At 36.5% G+C, this 12,429-nt stretch overlaps 1 protein-coding gene across 4 annotated transcripts in view; it reads left to right on the top strand.

Annotated features, from left to right (window-relative positions):
• The window catches only part of ESYT2 (extended synaptotagmin 2), an 82,185-nt gene that overhangs the window by 62,558 nt on the left and 7,198 nt on the right, over nucleotides 1-12,429 (top strand). For 2 of the 4 annotated variants that reach the window (XM_054058125.1, XM_054058127.1), the window contains 5 exons: nucleotides 4,123-4,185; nucleotides 6,172-6,246; nucleotides 8,037-8,123; nucleotides 8,869-9,018; nucleotides 10,064-10,452. In XM_054058125.1, coding sequence (XP_053914100.1) covers nucleotides 4,123-4,185; nucleotides 6,172-6,246; nucleotides 8,037-8,123; nucleotides 8,869-9,018; nucleotides 10,064-10,452 — 764 coding nt within the window. The remainder of the gene's footprint in view (nucleotides 1-4,122; nucleotides 4,186-6,171; nucleotides 6,247-8,036; nucleotides 8,124-8,868; nucleotides 9,019-10,063; nucleotides 10,453-12,429) is intronic. The other 2 variants (XM_054058126.1, XM_054058128.1) reach the window with 1 other exon arrangement.

The following is a 12,429-nucleotide window of genomic DNA, read 5'->3' on the forward strand; positions in this document are numbered from 1 at the left end:
CTTTTATTGCAAAGAAATTAAACTAATAAATGTTACAACCAACATCCCTGCAGTTTCTTTAAAAGGTGATGCGTTCAATGTTTGTAAGAACCTCTCCACACTGGTTCAAGTATTGCATTAAAAATGGGTGTAGTTCTTTGTGCTCCCCAAACTGTAAATTCCCTTGTAAATTCTATTTCACTCCATGATGCTCCTTGTTTTGCAAATTCCCAATCTCCTTTTCTTTTTTTTTCAAATTAGTCTGTAGTCAGGAAAATCCAGGCTAGGGAGGACCATGAATTAATAATAATTAATTAATTTAATATTAATTAATTTATTTAATAATAAATAATTAATTTGCCTGAATTTAATGTTACAAGATTATTACAAAGTACTGAGCGTCTGAATATCTTTGGTATCTTCAAAAAGAAGAATCTGTTCAGAGCAAGAACTCTCTTGCCAGAGAGAGGTGGCTCTGCCATTGTAGATTGTGCAAATCAATCTGTTGCTGGCTGGCTATTTCTGGCTTCTCTCATAAATTTTGATTTAAAAACACCTTTCCACCACCACCTTGAATCCCAAGAAAAACTTTTCTGGGAGTCTTTCAGTTAATTTCTGTGTAGAAGTTCATTTTAAAATATCAAAAATGTTACATCTGTTATCAAACATTGTTAAAATTTAATTCATAAGAAATACAGTTCATAAGCCGTGGTTCAGTTATCTTGGTATTAAATCTGCTAAGTAGTTGCTAGTATATACTATATCTAGTAGAAAAATACTAGATACATCCTAAAAAAAATAATAATTTTTTTAAAAATCAAAATGCTTCATAAAGAATGTAGCTCTGGTGTTTTTGTTAGCTTAGGGACTTTGCATTAGGACAGGTTGTCTACATATAACAGCATCTAGTTAGACGTTGGACAAAACTTGCCAAATCCCTGAAGCAATTTGTTAGCCAGAGTGGAACAGCAACCATTTTAAGATAGACAGGTCTGGATTTCCTTCAACAGCACTGTCATCTGCTTTGTTCTGCAGTTCTGTAGCCGCTAGTCTTGCAGCAAGCAAGAGGATGGATGATATTTATGGCTGGAGGCCAGGAGAGGGAAGAGGACTGTAGTATTCCAGAGATAATAACACCTTCAGCAGTCATAAAACTGCACCTTGTTTTCAGGGCATCTTTAAACAGGAGGTGTTATGCAAACGTTCACACCTGCAAGCTCACGTATCTAATTGACATGTAACACAAGTTATGTGGGCGGTTAAAAAGGGGACTCACCTTATATAGGGAGAGGAAAATCGAATGCTGTCTTTCTAGTATTTCTTTTTAGACAGTTTTCATTGACTGCTGGGAACTTAGATTCATGACACCTAATTTAGGCATTTACTCATCTAAATCTGATTTATCTGAAGTTAAGGAGTAAGTGAATAACACTGATTCTGTGATATGTTATCATTGGCTTATAACAATTTTTGGTTTTAATTTGTTGTCTATAAATAACATTCATATTTTAAATCAGCTCCTACAGATCAGTGACTGTCTTCTGGTCATCAGTTGAGGATGCACTCACAGATTTAGAAACTTGTGAAGCAGCTTTTTCACCCCAAGCAAGATCTAGTGAGTCAACAGAAGTAATGAGTTGTACTACAAAGCATATTGAATTAGGATCTGGATTAATACCAAACCAGCTTGTTAGTTGTGGTGTAGTTTATGGGTTTGTTCTTAGGATTTACTGCAAATGTCACTCACTGTTACAGAATGCTAGCCTGAAATTTGATTTATTGTACTGTGTCAGTTATCAGTATAGTTCTTCGATATCCATCCACTTTTCCTATAACTGCAGAGACACTCAGAACCATGGCAAGACAGTTTTATCACCTGAGGCAAGACCTTTTCTTGGCTTTTCTCCCTTTTCTTCTAGTCTCCTCCCGTAACACCTCTCAGCCACCATCCCGTTTGACCTGCAGCCTCTTCCCTTGAAACCCAAAGTCTGGCTTAAACGTAATTGCCCCAGCTGATGTCCCTCTTGGCCTATCCTTGCTATGATTCCAGAGGAATTGAGACATGTTCGATATACAGGAATCATTGGTTACCTGCCTTTATAATTGATCACAAAGGTTCGGTTTTTACTTTTAAAATTCTTTGAAATATATGATACAAGGTGGAAAAAAGATGTGCACTGAATATGCAGGTGCCAATGTGATGGCAGGATAGCCAGTAAGTTGAAAGGCAGTTTAAGGTTCAAAATAATTTTGATGAATTGCACATGTGAAAATAAGATACTTTTCCATAGAGGATGGTCATTGCACTCATATAAATATGGGATGGAAGTAGTTGTCTGACAGATAGCTGGGCAGAAGCAGATCTGTAGTGGTGTTGTATCATACCGTTGCAAAAGACAAACACTATACCGTATACAGAAAGAGGAGAGTAGCCTGTAAGGTATGTGGACTAATCCTTTGGTTCTGCTTTGCCGTTACGAAGGCCCTGATTTTGGCTGCAGCAATTTAAGAACTGGAGGGCAGCAGTGATGACAGTGAGAAAGCCAATAAATGTGACTAGCAGAGGAAGGGTAATGAGGGTGAGTTGAGCCTTAGGAAGTGAATATGGGGACGAAAATTATACAAGGCTGCTGTAAAGTGACTTTTTCATCTTTATCAGAAAACACAAAACGGTGTTTAAACTCCAGCAAGGAGCGTACCTGCTGGGCATTACAATTTTTTCTATTGAAAAGAACAGCTAAGCATTAGGATTGATGTGTTTGTGGGTATTTTGCAGTTTGATCTTTGAAGGTGTTTAGGTACAATACTAAATCCCTAATGTACCAGATAAGTAGCTGTGGAAGATTCCTTAATTTATTTTTTTTTATATTATTCCTTGATTTTATTTTTTAAATACCTTAATTTTATTTTTATAAGAATGATTTAAAAATACCCCCAAATCAGCCAAACCTTAATTATGGTTTTCTCCAGTTCCTTATATTGAATGTTCATTCTGAAATAGAAATTTTAAAGCCAAATGCCAGGAATCTCAGCATCTATATCAATCAAATTTATGGCATTCCAAAAGAAAATGTAAAGAAGTATTCCTGCACAAAGGTTAAATCTCTCTTCGAATTTAAGTAATTTTTTGATTTGAGTTTAAGGAAGGTGTTTCTTTTGCCAAAGCATTAATAATATCGGATTCATAAACCAGCATATTTAAAAAGGCCATTCTGCAATTTTTTTATTGCCATGCACTACAGCTTTTAAAGCAGAATTCTCCCTTGAAACAAAAATTTGTGCTTAAAGAAAAAGCCAGCCATAAGTATAAAGCTTGAATTCGTATTTCCCAAAATTAGTTTTTGAGTTGAATGCAGATTTTCTGTAACATTTTTGTACCTTACAAGTGTCACTTCAAGAACAGTGTATTATTCTTAAAATAAAACTTTAACATTTGCTTAGTTACTGGAAAGTTGTCAGAGGTTTTGTCCTACTAAATCAGTTCAAAATCCTCTTGTTAGTATATTTGCATGTCTTCATTCAACTCAGTGAACTAGTAGACCTTCATTCTAGTTAGTGTGCAGAGTGTGTATCGTTCTTCTCTTGAAGAGGCTCAAATGCCTTAGATTTTTATAATTATCTACGTCCTACCAATACTTCTAGCATAGTAATTTCTCCCATAAAAAGACTTCTTCACGTAATTATTTGATTTATCAGGAAAGTTTCTATGTCATGAAAATATACTTAACCTGATTTAAAAAGAGATTAATTCAGAAGGCAGTCCCCAAAGTATCAGGCATTTAGTAAAACCTATTTTGTGAAGTTCGTTATGGTAAAAAAAAAAAAAAAAATTATTAATTATTATGGTAAAAAAAATTGGTAAGGCGAGTGTAAGTGGACTGAAAGTGACTGTTTTTTTCAAGTAGAATACAAATGTCCAGAGAGGACAAGAGGAAAAAAAAAAGTTTTGTCAGGCTTCTTGTTTTGTTGTTGTGGTTTCTTCATTTTTTTTTGTTTGAAAGACCTGAAGATTTTTAGTCTGATTTTTTTTTCCCCTGCTTTGTCTTGTGTTGTCATGTTGTAATTACTTAATTAACCTAGTGAAATTGCTTCATTGCATGAGTTATTAACCCTTCCTATGTTCATTCTCTCCTGACTTAAAAGCATAATCCGTTAGAATTTAACCCCGATGGCTTGAAGAAGGCTGCTGTTCAGAAAGCCCTAAAGGTAAAACTAATGTAGTTGTCCATTTAAGGTCACAAAAGTAATTGGAAATGCACAAATGCCTGCAACGCTTCTCTTCTGACAGTGGATGGGATTTCTGTTGCCTGGTATATTTTTAGTGCAATTCCATTTTACTTCAGTTTGGTTTCAAGACGTGGTCAAGACATTGGTAAAGCACTCTGGGCTGTATTAATTTGAATTTTAGATGAGTTGAGTGGACTTCAATCCACTCCATTTACAGAATTTGGAGAAGAAAAGTAGTCCTGAAAACTAATTTGAAGCAGTAACTCAAGAACAAAGCTGACATGAAAGCTAAAACATCTTTTACGTATTGAGTGATACTTCATTGATCAACTCCTACTGATGAGCCAATCAATCTCTGCCATGTTTTGAAATAATCTTGTTTCTGCTTGATGGTTTTTTTGAAGGCTTTACATCTTTTACGTAGATGCTAAATAAATTTAGCTCGTCTTTTTGGTATGGAAGACGCAGAGTTGGGAGGCAGACTTGGAAAGCGTAAGCCAAGTTTTCAGCTGAAGGGAGTTGGACAAGAGGCAGTCTCTAGTGGGCTGTCAGCAGCAAATCTATTTAGGGGCAGGTGTTAGAGGTGTGATGTGTGTGTGTGTATACATATTGCTGCCTTTTTGGCATGAATTACAGTTATTTATGTTTACATATTGGCATAAGCAACAGAGTCTTGTCAATATTGGTAGTTTCATCATTCTATGAAGAAAAGCGAGTTTAAGGCACCTTTTTATGAACAAAGAAAAAAATGAAACAAAGGTCATCTGCCATTTTTAAACACCATCAGATGGAGTGTGATCTGGCTTTCTGTTGCTTAAGCATTTATATTCAGTTGTTTTTAAAAGCTAAATATATTTGATTAGAAATCATGAAAGAAAAAAATGCGGCATTCATCCAAGAAAGGAGTGCTTTCTTAAGTAGCTTTTTTTTTTTCTAAAGGAATGTATGGTTATAAGCAGAGTGTCACATTGAAGTCAGGTAATATGAGTGGAAGTTTGATGTCCAAAAATGTAATTTCAGATTGAAAAATACCTAAAATTTGCACATTCTTAATTTAAAAGTATGAAATACTTTAATCACTTGGTTGTAATTGTGACCTTACATGCATTAAGTAGATTTTAACTAACTTTCTGTTTACATACCTGATCTGTGCATTTTCCTGTGTGGTGGAATTCAAAGGATATTATTAACCATGTGTACTATGTTTTCTAGGCTTTTTAAACTGTGTTAACAGCTGCTTGAGATGATTAACTTTCATGTCTAACTTTTCTTTCTGACTTAAATTTTAGTTAGGCTAGTTTAAAATTTGTGAAAGAAACACGTAGTTGGAAATGTTTCTTTCTGTATATAATTTGTTTCTAAACTGATGTTTATTTTCACAGCTTGATGTAATGCTATACACCTGGTGAGCAAGGCAGATGGTTGATTCTCTAATAGAGTATTTGGTAAACGGTAGAAACATCATTAGGTACATTATAGTGCATCTTCTTTCTCCCCAAACTGAAAAGAGGAGAATATCAGTATTCTGATTTTACATTCCATTTAATAATATTACTACAGTGTAAATACAGTAAGCTTCCTGAGTTTGTGCTTTCTCCATATCTCCCATCTGCATGCAATATTCATTTTGCAGTTTTAACTATGCTTTATTAGCTTTGGTGGTTTTAATGCTCATTAAAGGGTAAGAATTCGCACATTACCAATTTCATTCAAAGAAAACAGAAAGGAGTCTAAAACTCCTGCTTGTTTGTAGTGTATTTAGGGTAGGTGGATATCTTCACATTAATGCGCTCACAAGTTACTAGCCAGTCTGCCATTCTAGCCTGTTGAATAAAATACTAAGAATAGGTAAGCGTATAGTAGAATGCATATGATTTGTATTATTAAGATGCGAACATATTAAATTTCAGAGGAGAGAAGTTTTGCTTTATTCTGAAAGCAAAGTTTTTGCTTTTTCTTTACCAGTCAGGAAAGAAATTAAACAGCAATCCCAACCCACTTGTTTTGCTGTCAGTTGGACACAAGGCACAGGAAAGTAAGGTAAGTTCCTACTCTTCATACTTGGCTTTGTCTGCAAACATTTGGTGGCTCTGTGTGCTTGGCATTGGCTATCAAGCCATCAAGTGCATCCACTGCATTCAAAGTTACCACCAGAACTGAAATTGCCAGCAAGAGATCAAGGATTGAATGGGTGCTTACTCAATTTAAACTGTCTGTGAGTAGAGACAAGAATTCTAACAGTTTGTAGATGTCCTTCCACAGTAGGCTCTGATCTGCAACTGGGATTCCTACAGTAGTGATTATATAAATAACAGTGTGGGCAAACAGCAGGCTTCAAAATACTGATCACGTCTGGAAAATCTACAGAATCACAAAGTTGTAGAAATGCCCAGGTCAAAAGGGAGCACTGAAGATCATCTTCTTGAACCTCCTGTTACAGTAGGAGCTTAAATTAGCCGAAGTCCTTTGTAGCTCTCAGGAGCTTGTAGTTTATCCTGGCTGCTTTATTGTTATGTCTGCTGCTGTTTCTGCTTTGAGGTATGAAGTACTTTAGTGCTTTGAGAAGGCTGTCCTCTAGCATTCTTGAGTTCCTTTGCCTTCCAAGGTAGACACTTATGGAATCCCTCCTAACAGTTCCTAGATCAAGGTGATATCTGCTTTTCTGCAGTCCAAGGCTTTTATTCTGCTATTTATTTTCCTCGTGCTCCTTAGGTTCTTAAGCTCTGTGATCTTAGAGTCACTGTAGCCAAGGCTGTCATTGATAGCTACATCTGCAAATCGGTATTCCTCTCCTGTAATTAGTAGGTTCAAAAGACACCACTCCTGGTCAACACATCCAAAGACAGAGAACAGCTGTAACACAACAGACTGTGTTTTCCAAGCACAAACTCTTAAATTGCATGTGCACCTCTGTGCTGCTCTCCTAAAAAACTAATATTAGAATAGTTGAAGCTGTCACTGAGAACCTGGCTCTGCAGACCTAAGACAGCTTTGAGTCGTGTTTCATATGGGTGGTCTGTAGCAGATGCCTGTCCTGAGGTCAGTCTTGAAGGTGGTCCTTCCGATTTTGACCCAGGGCATTCAAACATGTCTGTCATCTTGTCCATAACTTACCTCTGTGCATTCAAATAGCTCTTTAAAACAGAGGGTAGGTATATGCAGTACTTTTTAAAGTAAAAGTGTCAGTGAAGCAAAAGGAGAGGACATCTAATTTGAATTCTTCGTGGCCTGCCAAAAATTTGTCACAAAGCCTAAAGCAGATCTGATATGCAGTCTTAATTTTGGTGCTTATCAGAGAATGGAGAGAGCAATTCAAGTCTTTTGTTCCTAGAGATAGCTTCTTTTATGAGTGCTTTTTTCTCTACACACGCACCCACACACCCACATTAATGGGTTGCTGAAAGTAGTGAGATTTCGCTGTGAAATCTTCCACATGGCTACTTGGAGATTAGCAGGAAAATCAGTAAATTCTGGGAGTTTCATTTAGTTAGTTCCGCCCTTATAGGGAAGTATGAGACGAAAGAGAACGTACCAGTCTGAAGACACTGCATTTGTTCATAGACTGGAAGGTCTAAGCAAAATAAAGCTTCTTTAACATGAGTTTTACTTTACATACAGCAACTTTAATTCAAAACATTCTATTACTTTGTGTATAATTTTATGTGATCTTATATATGCCTTATGTAGACCCCACTTGGCCTTCGTTTAAATATGTGAGGTTTCAGACCTTAATTTTGCAAAGCCAAAATGAAAAATGTACTCAACTTACGAAACTGGTTTTATTTGACAAAAATATTTTGCAATTTGTGTGTTTCCTGTCCTCTAACTAGATTCGATACAAGACCAATGAACCAGTATGGGAAGAAAACTTTACCTTCTTTGTACACAATCCAAAAAGACAAGAACTTGAAGTTGAGGTATGTTAGCTCACTCTCTTTTACATAGCTTTCTTTTCTAAGACATTCTAGTAGTAACATTCTGACATTACAAGCTTTAATGAAATGAGGCTGAATATATTGTGAACACCATTAAAAATATAGTGTTTTTAAGACTAGGATGTGAAATGTTTATTTGTATTCACTACTAAATGGAAGAAAGACTGTAACCAGTCTCTCACCAAAAGAACTCAGGTTGTCTTCCTTGAAAAAAAGAAAACAAAAAAGGAAAAAAAGAAAATTTTGGTACCTGTTTCAGACTTTAACAGTCATTAACAGCAATTTTTGCTAGCAGTTATGTGTGGCTGATTTGTTTCCTCTGTCATCCTGAAGAGATCTTTGCCTTATCCAGATTCTGTATACCTTTACACTGTCATTTACATAGTTCAAAGAGACTAAAATATAGATGAGTGCTGTCCTATTTACTAGTCCTCCAAGAGCTTTGGGAATCCCCAGTTGCACACAGACTGCATGGAAACTGTGTAATTATTTGATCAAGGGACAGGTAGATGTAGCTGTGATGGTTAGTTTCTGTCTTGCTTTTGAGTGTATATGCTACTTCCTTCTTCAGCGTAAAGTAATCTTACGGTCAAGGAAATTTGGTTTAAGAACAGAGTAAATTCAATATTGTTTTGAGATTTTGTTTTTAAATAAAAATTTCATTTTCCTTCTCTGAATTATTACAAAGCAGATGATACAAAATGACTTGGCTTCTGTTTTCCTTTAGGTGAGGGATGAACAGCACCAGTGTTCTTTGGGGAACCTCAAACTGCCTCTAAGCCAGTTGCTGGAGAGTGACGATTTGACTATGCATCAGCGATTCCACCTGAGCAACTCTGGTCCAAACAGCACTATAAACATGAAGATTGCACTCAGGGTACTCTAAAACTTTTCCCATTGTAAATATTTGAAAGCATATCTAAGACTTGTGACTTCTGGTCATCTGGCTTTATGAAGAATATGCTATGTTTTCTTGGGTGTCACAATGCCAGGTGTCCTTATTTGTGGCAGCGCTATCAAGTATACAAAGTTAACCTCTAATATAAATATCTTCTATTTCAAAACCAGAAAATTCTCCAAACACCACAATAATCAGCTGCCTTAATTAAGATGGGAGTTCCCTTCGGTCTCAGGTTGAGAAATCGTTTGAAATATGAATTCCTTCAAGTCTCTTATGACTCAGTAGGCTACAGATCAGTGAAATCACCTTTATCTTATAGAAATGGAACGAACTGAGGTCACGACGGTTTAAAAATAAAGTTTCTAGGGAAAGGAAATACCTTCATAGCACTAGAAAAATTCAGACTAACTTTCAAGCACACTGGAGTTTTGAAGATGAAACTTGCATACCTGAAAGTTGGTTTGTGTTTCTCCCCAGCTAAGTTACTTTTTTAATAAGGTAGTGTATCTCTTTGCAAACACTGTCAGACTTCACTTAAGTTCTGTTATTTGTTCTTTTCTAAAGCATTGTTTTCCTTACTAGTCACTAATAAATGACAAAAACGTGTAAAAGAGAAATTAAGGACAATGACTAAGAATAACTTCCAATGTAGGATTACATTTCAGAAGATGAGAAGAAAAAAATTCTAGAACAGCTTTCCAGGTGGCTCGAGCTGCAGAGTTCTGGTGCTTGCACCAGAGCTGTGTAGAGTATGGAGAGAGAGTAGTGGGGAGAACAGTTCTAAATGAATGGAGAATTTCACGTTGTTTTATGGTTATTGCCATTTGCACAAAGATGATAGAGATGTCTTGCTGTGTGAAAGATTTCCTGTTCTAGAGTGAGTAAGTGTGAATATTTTTGGTCCTTCGTTAGTGTTTGAACTTAACAACTTGTCACCAACCAGTACTCTTGTAGAAACAAATCTGTTCCTATTTTTTATACTGGAAAATAGTAACATTATATATATTTTTACTGTATCTAGGTCCTTTCTCTTGAAAAGCAAGCAAGATCTCCAGATCATCAACACTCAGCCCAAGTAAAAAGGCCATCTGTTTCCAAAGATGCAAGAAAATCATCTTTTAAGCCTCAGGTTCCTATCTCACCACAACCTGACTCAAACAAACCTGTTCCAGCTTCCCCAGTGACTGATAGTGATAAAAAGACTGATACAGCTGAAAAAAGTCAGCCTCCCAATGCGAGCCCTCAGTGGCCAACGGATCTCAGCCGAAGTTCCTCCAGTCTTCATGCCTCTAACTTCTCTTACTCTCCCAGCCACCTCTCGGTCAAAGAACCCACTCCAAGCATAGCCTCAGACATATCTCTGCCGATCGCCACACAGGAGCTACGGCAAAGACTACGACAGCTCGAAAAGTATGGTGCTAATTACTTGGTTTTGCCATACATCTAAGTTGTTTTATAAAAAATGTCATCAGTGCAGCCAAAGTAAGAGTGCTCAGTTTGTGTTTCAGTAATATTTTTTCCTGTTGCAGTTTGAGCCTGGCATTTGAAAATCAATTGTGATTTTGTGCGTCCTCCCAGTACCTCAGCTAGACAGATTCTGCAATCAGAAGTTACCTCACCATTGCAATGATCTGCAAGATGAAGGCCACCTTGTTGTCATAGCTACAGTGTGTAGTGCTAAAAAGTGTGGGATGGCAAGTGTTTCAATACAACATTAATCACTTCTGTGGCAATAGTCGCCTGTTTCACCACTGAATCCTATTGATATTAAGCCAATTAAGCTGAATATAGCTGGTGTTTTTAAATTACTCGGAGAGATAGATGGCTATTAAGAACGTTAAGTGTCAGTTACTGTTCAGTTAATGAGGATTGCTGCAGCCACTCTTTCTTAAATTCTCTGATTTTTTTTTTTTAAATTGCTTCAGTGGGCAGCTGTATTTCCTGGTAAAGACAGCTGAGCAGCCATTCCTTTCTGAATAGGAGAATGGAAACCATTGATTTGCTGTTCATGTCCCTGTGGGATTAAGTAGAAAGATTTTATTTTATTATTTGTAAGGGACTGAACCGATTCGTCTTTTTCTATATCAGAGTTCATAGAATCAATATACTAATATGGGTTGGAAGAAGACTCTGGACTTCCGTTAGCTCCTTGTCCAAATAAATTTTGTTTATCTCCAAGGATGGAGATTGTATAAACTTTCTCAGCAGTTCCACTGTTTAACCGCTCCACTGTGAAAATGCTTTTTCCTTACTTCCAATTGGAATTTATCTTGCTTCAACTTGACTATGGCCTTTTGGTTTTTTACTGTGCCACGGAGTCTGACTCAGTCTTCTCTATAATGTCCGTTCCAAATAGTGAAAGACTGCAATTTAATCTGCTGTTGGCAACCTCTTGCATTCGTACGAACCCACTTCCTTCACCATCTGCTCACGTGCTTCAGTACCTCATTTATCTTTATGGTCCTCTGCTGTCTTGTCTTCAGTTTGTCAGTCTCTTTTCTGGCCCAGAGTTGGGTTATACTTTGTTAATTAAGATTAATGTTGAAATATTAGTTCTTAATTAATACAGAAATGTCATACTTTCTCATTTGATAAGAGTAGTAAAGCTACAGCTAAGGAGGGCCTTTATTGTATGTTTTTAGGTGCTCTGATTTTTGTTTTATTTTCTTTTAACTAAGAAAATAATAAACCGAAATATTTCGTTCTACCTTTTCAAGTGAATTACTTGGGAATTTTAATGGAACATACTGCAGCCACTTTGTAGTAGCTATTCACAGGGTTAAGTTATGCCTCAGGCGGTTGAGAAATGCCAAGCCTGCCATATATTGTCCTGCGTGAAATGGAAAATACTTGAGGTCACTTTACAGAAACTAACAAGCGTTTTATAGAGATGAGGAAACTGTCCAGATATTGGCCTTTATAACAGAAATTCTTAGTCATGGTGCTTGTTTTTTATTTAAGTATGACCTGTATTTCTAAGTGTAAATTGACTGTAATCATGTTTTCAATGTGGCATGAGCTGCAGCAAACTAAAATGGTTGTGTTTATGCTGTGATTTGAGCTTTCAATACAGTAAGTGGGTTTAAAGATCACTATTTTAAGCCAAGAATATTTATATTTATGCATTAGAGGATACAGAAAAGAGTGAACTGGTCTTCTAATTGGCCATGAGTAAGAGTGGCCCACCACTGAGGTTTTGATTGCAGTTTGCACCACTGTTCTTTCCAGTTTCCTAGATACTGGTTTAATGTTTGTTTTAAAATAAGCAAGTTCTTCACTGATCATGGTTTTCAAAGTACTGAAGAGCAACTGGCCTCTAAACTGAAAAGAATACTCCAGAATAGCTTATTTTGGAGAGCAGAGCTGTTGGACGAGGAAACGAAATAC

The sequence above is a fragment of the Cuculus canorus genome, chromosome 2, assembly GCF_017976375.1.
Source record: "Cuculus canorus isolate bCucCan1 chromosome 2, bCucCan1.pri, whole genome shotgun sequence".
In the NCBI taxonomy this organism is placed as follows: domain Eukaryota; kingdom Metazoa; phylum Chordata; class Aves; order Cuculiformes; family Cuculidae; genus Cuculus; species Cuculus canorus.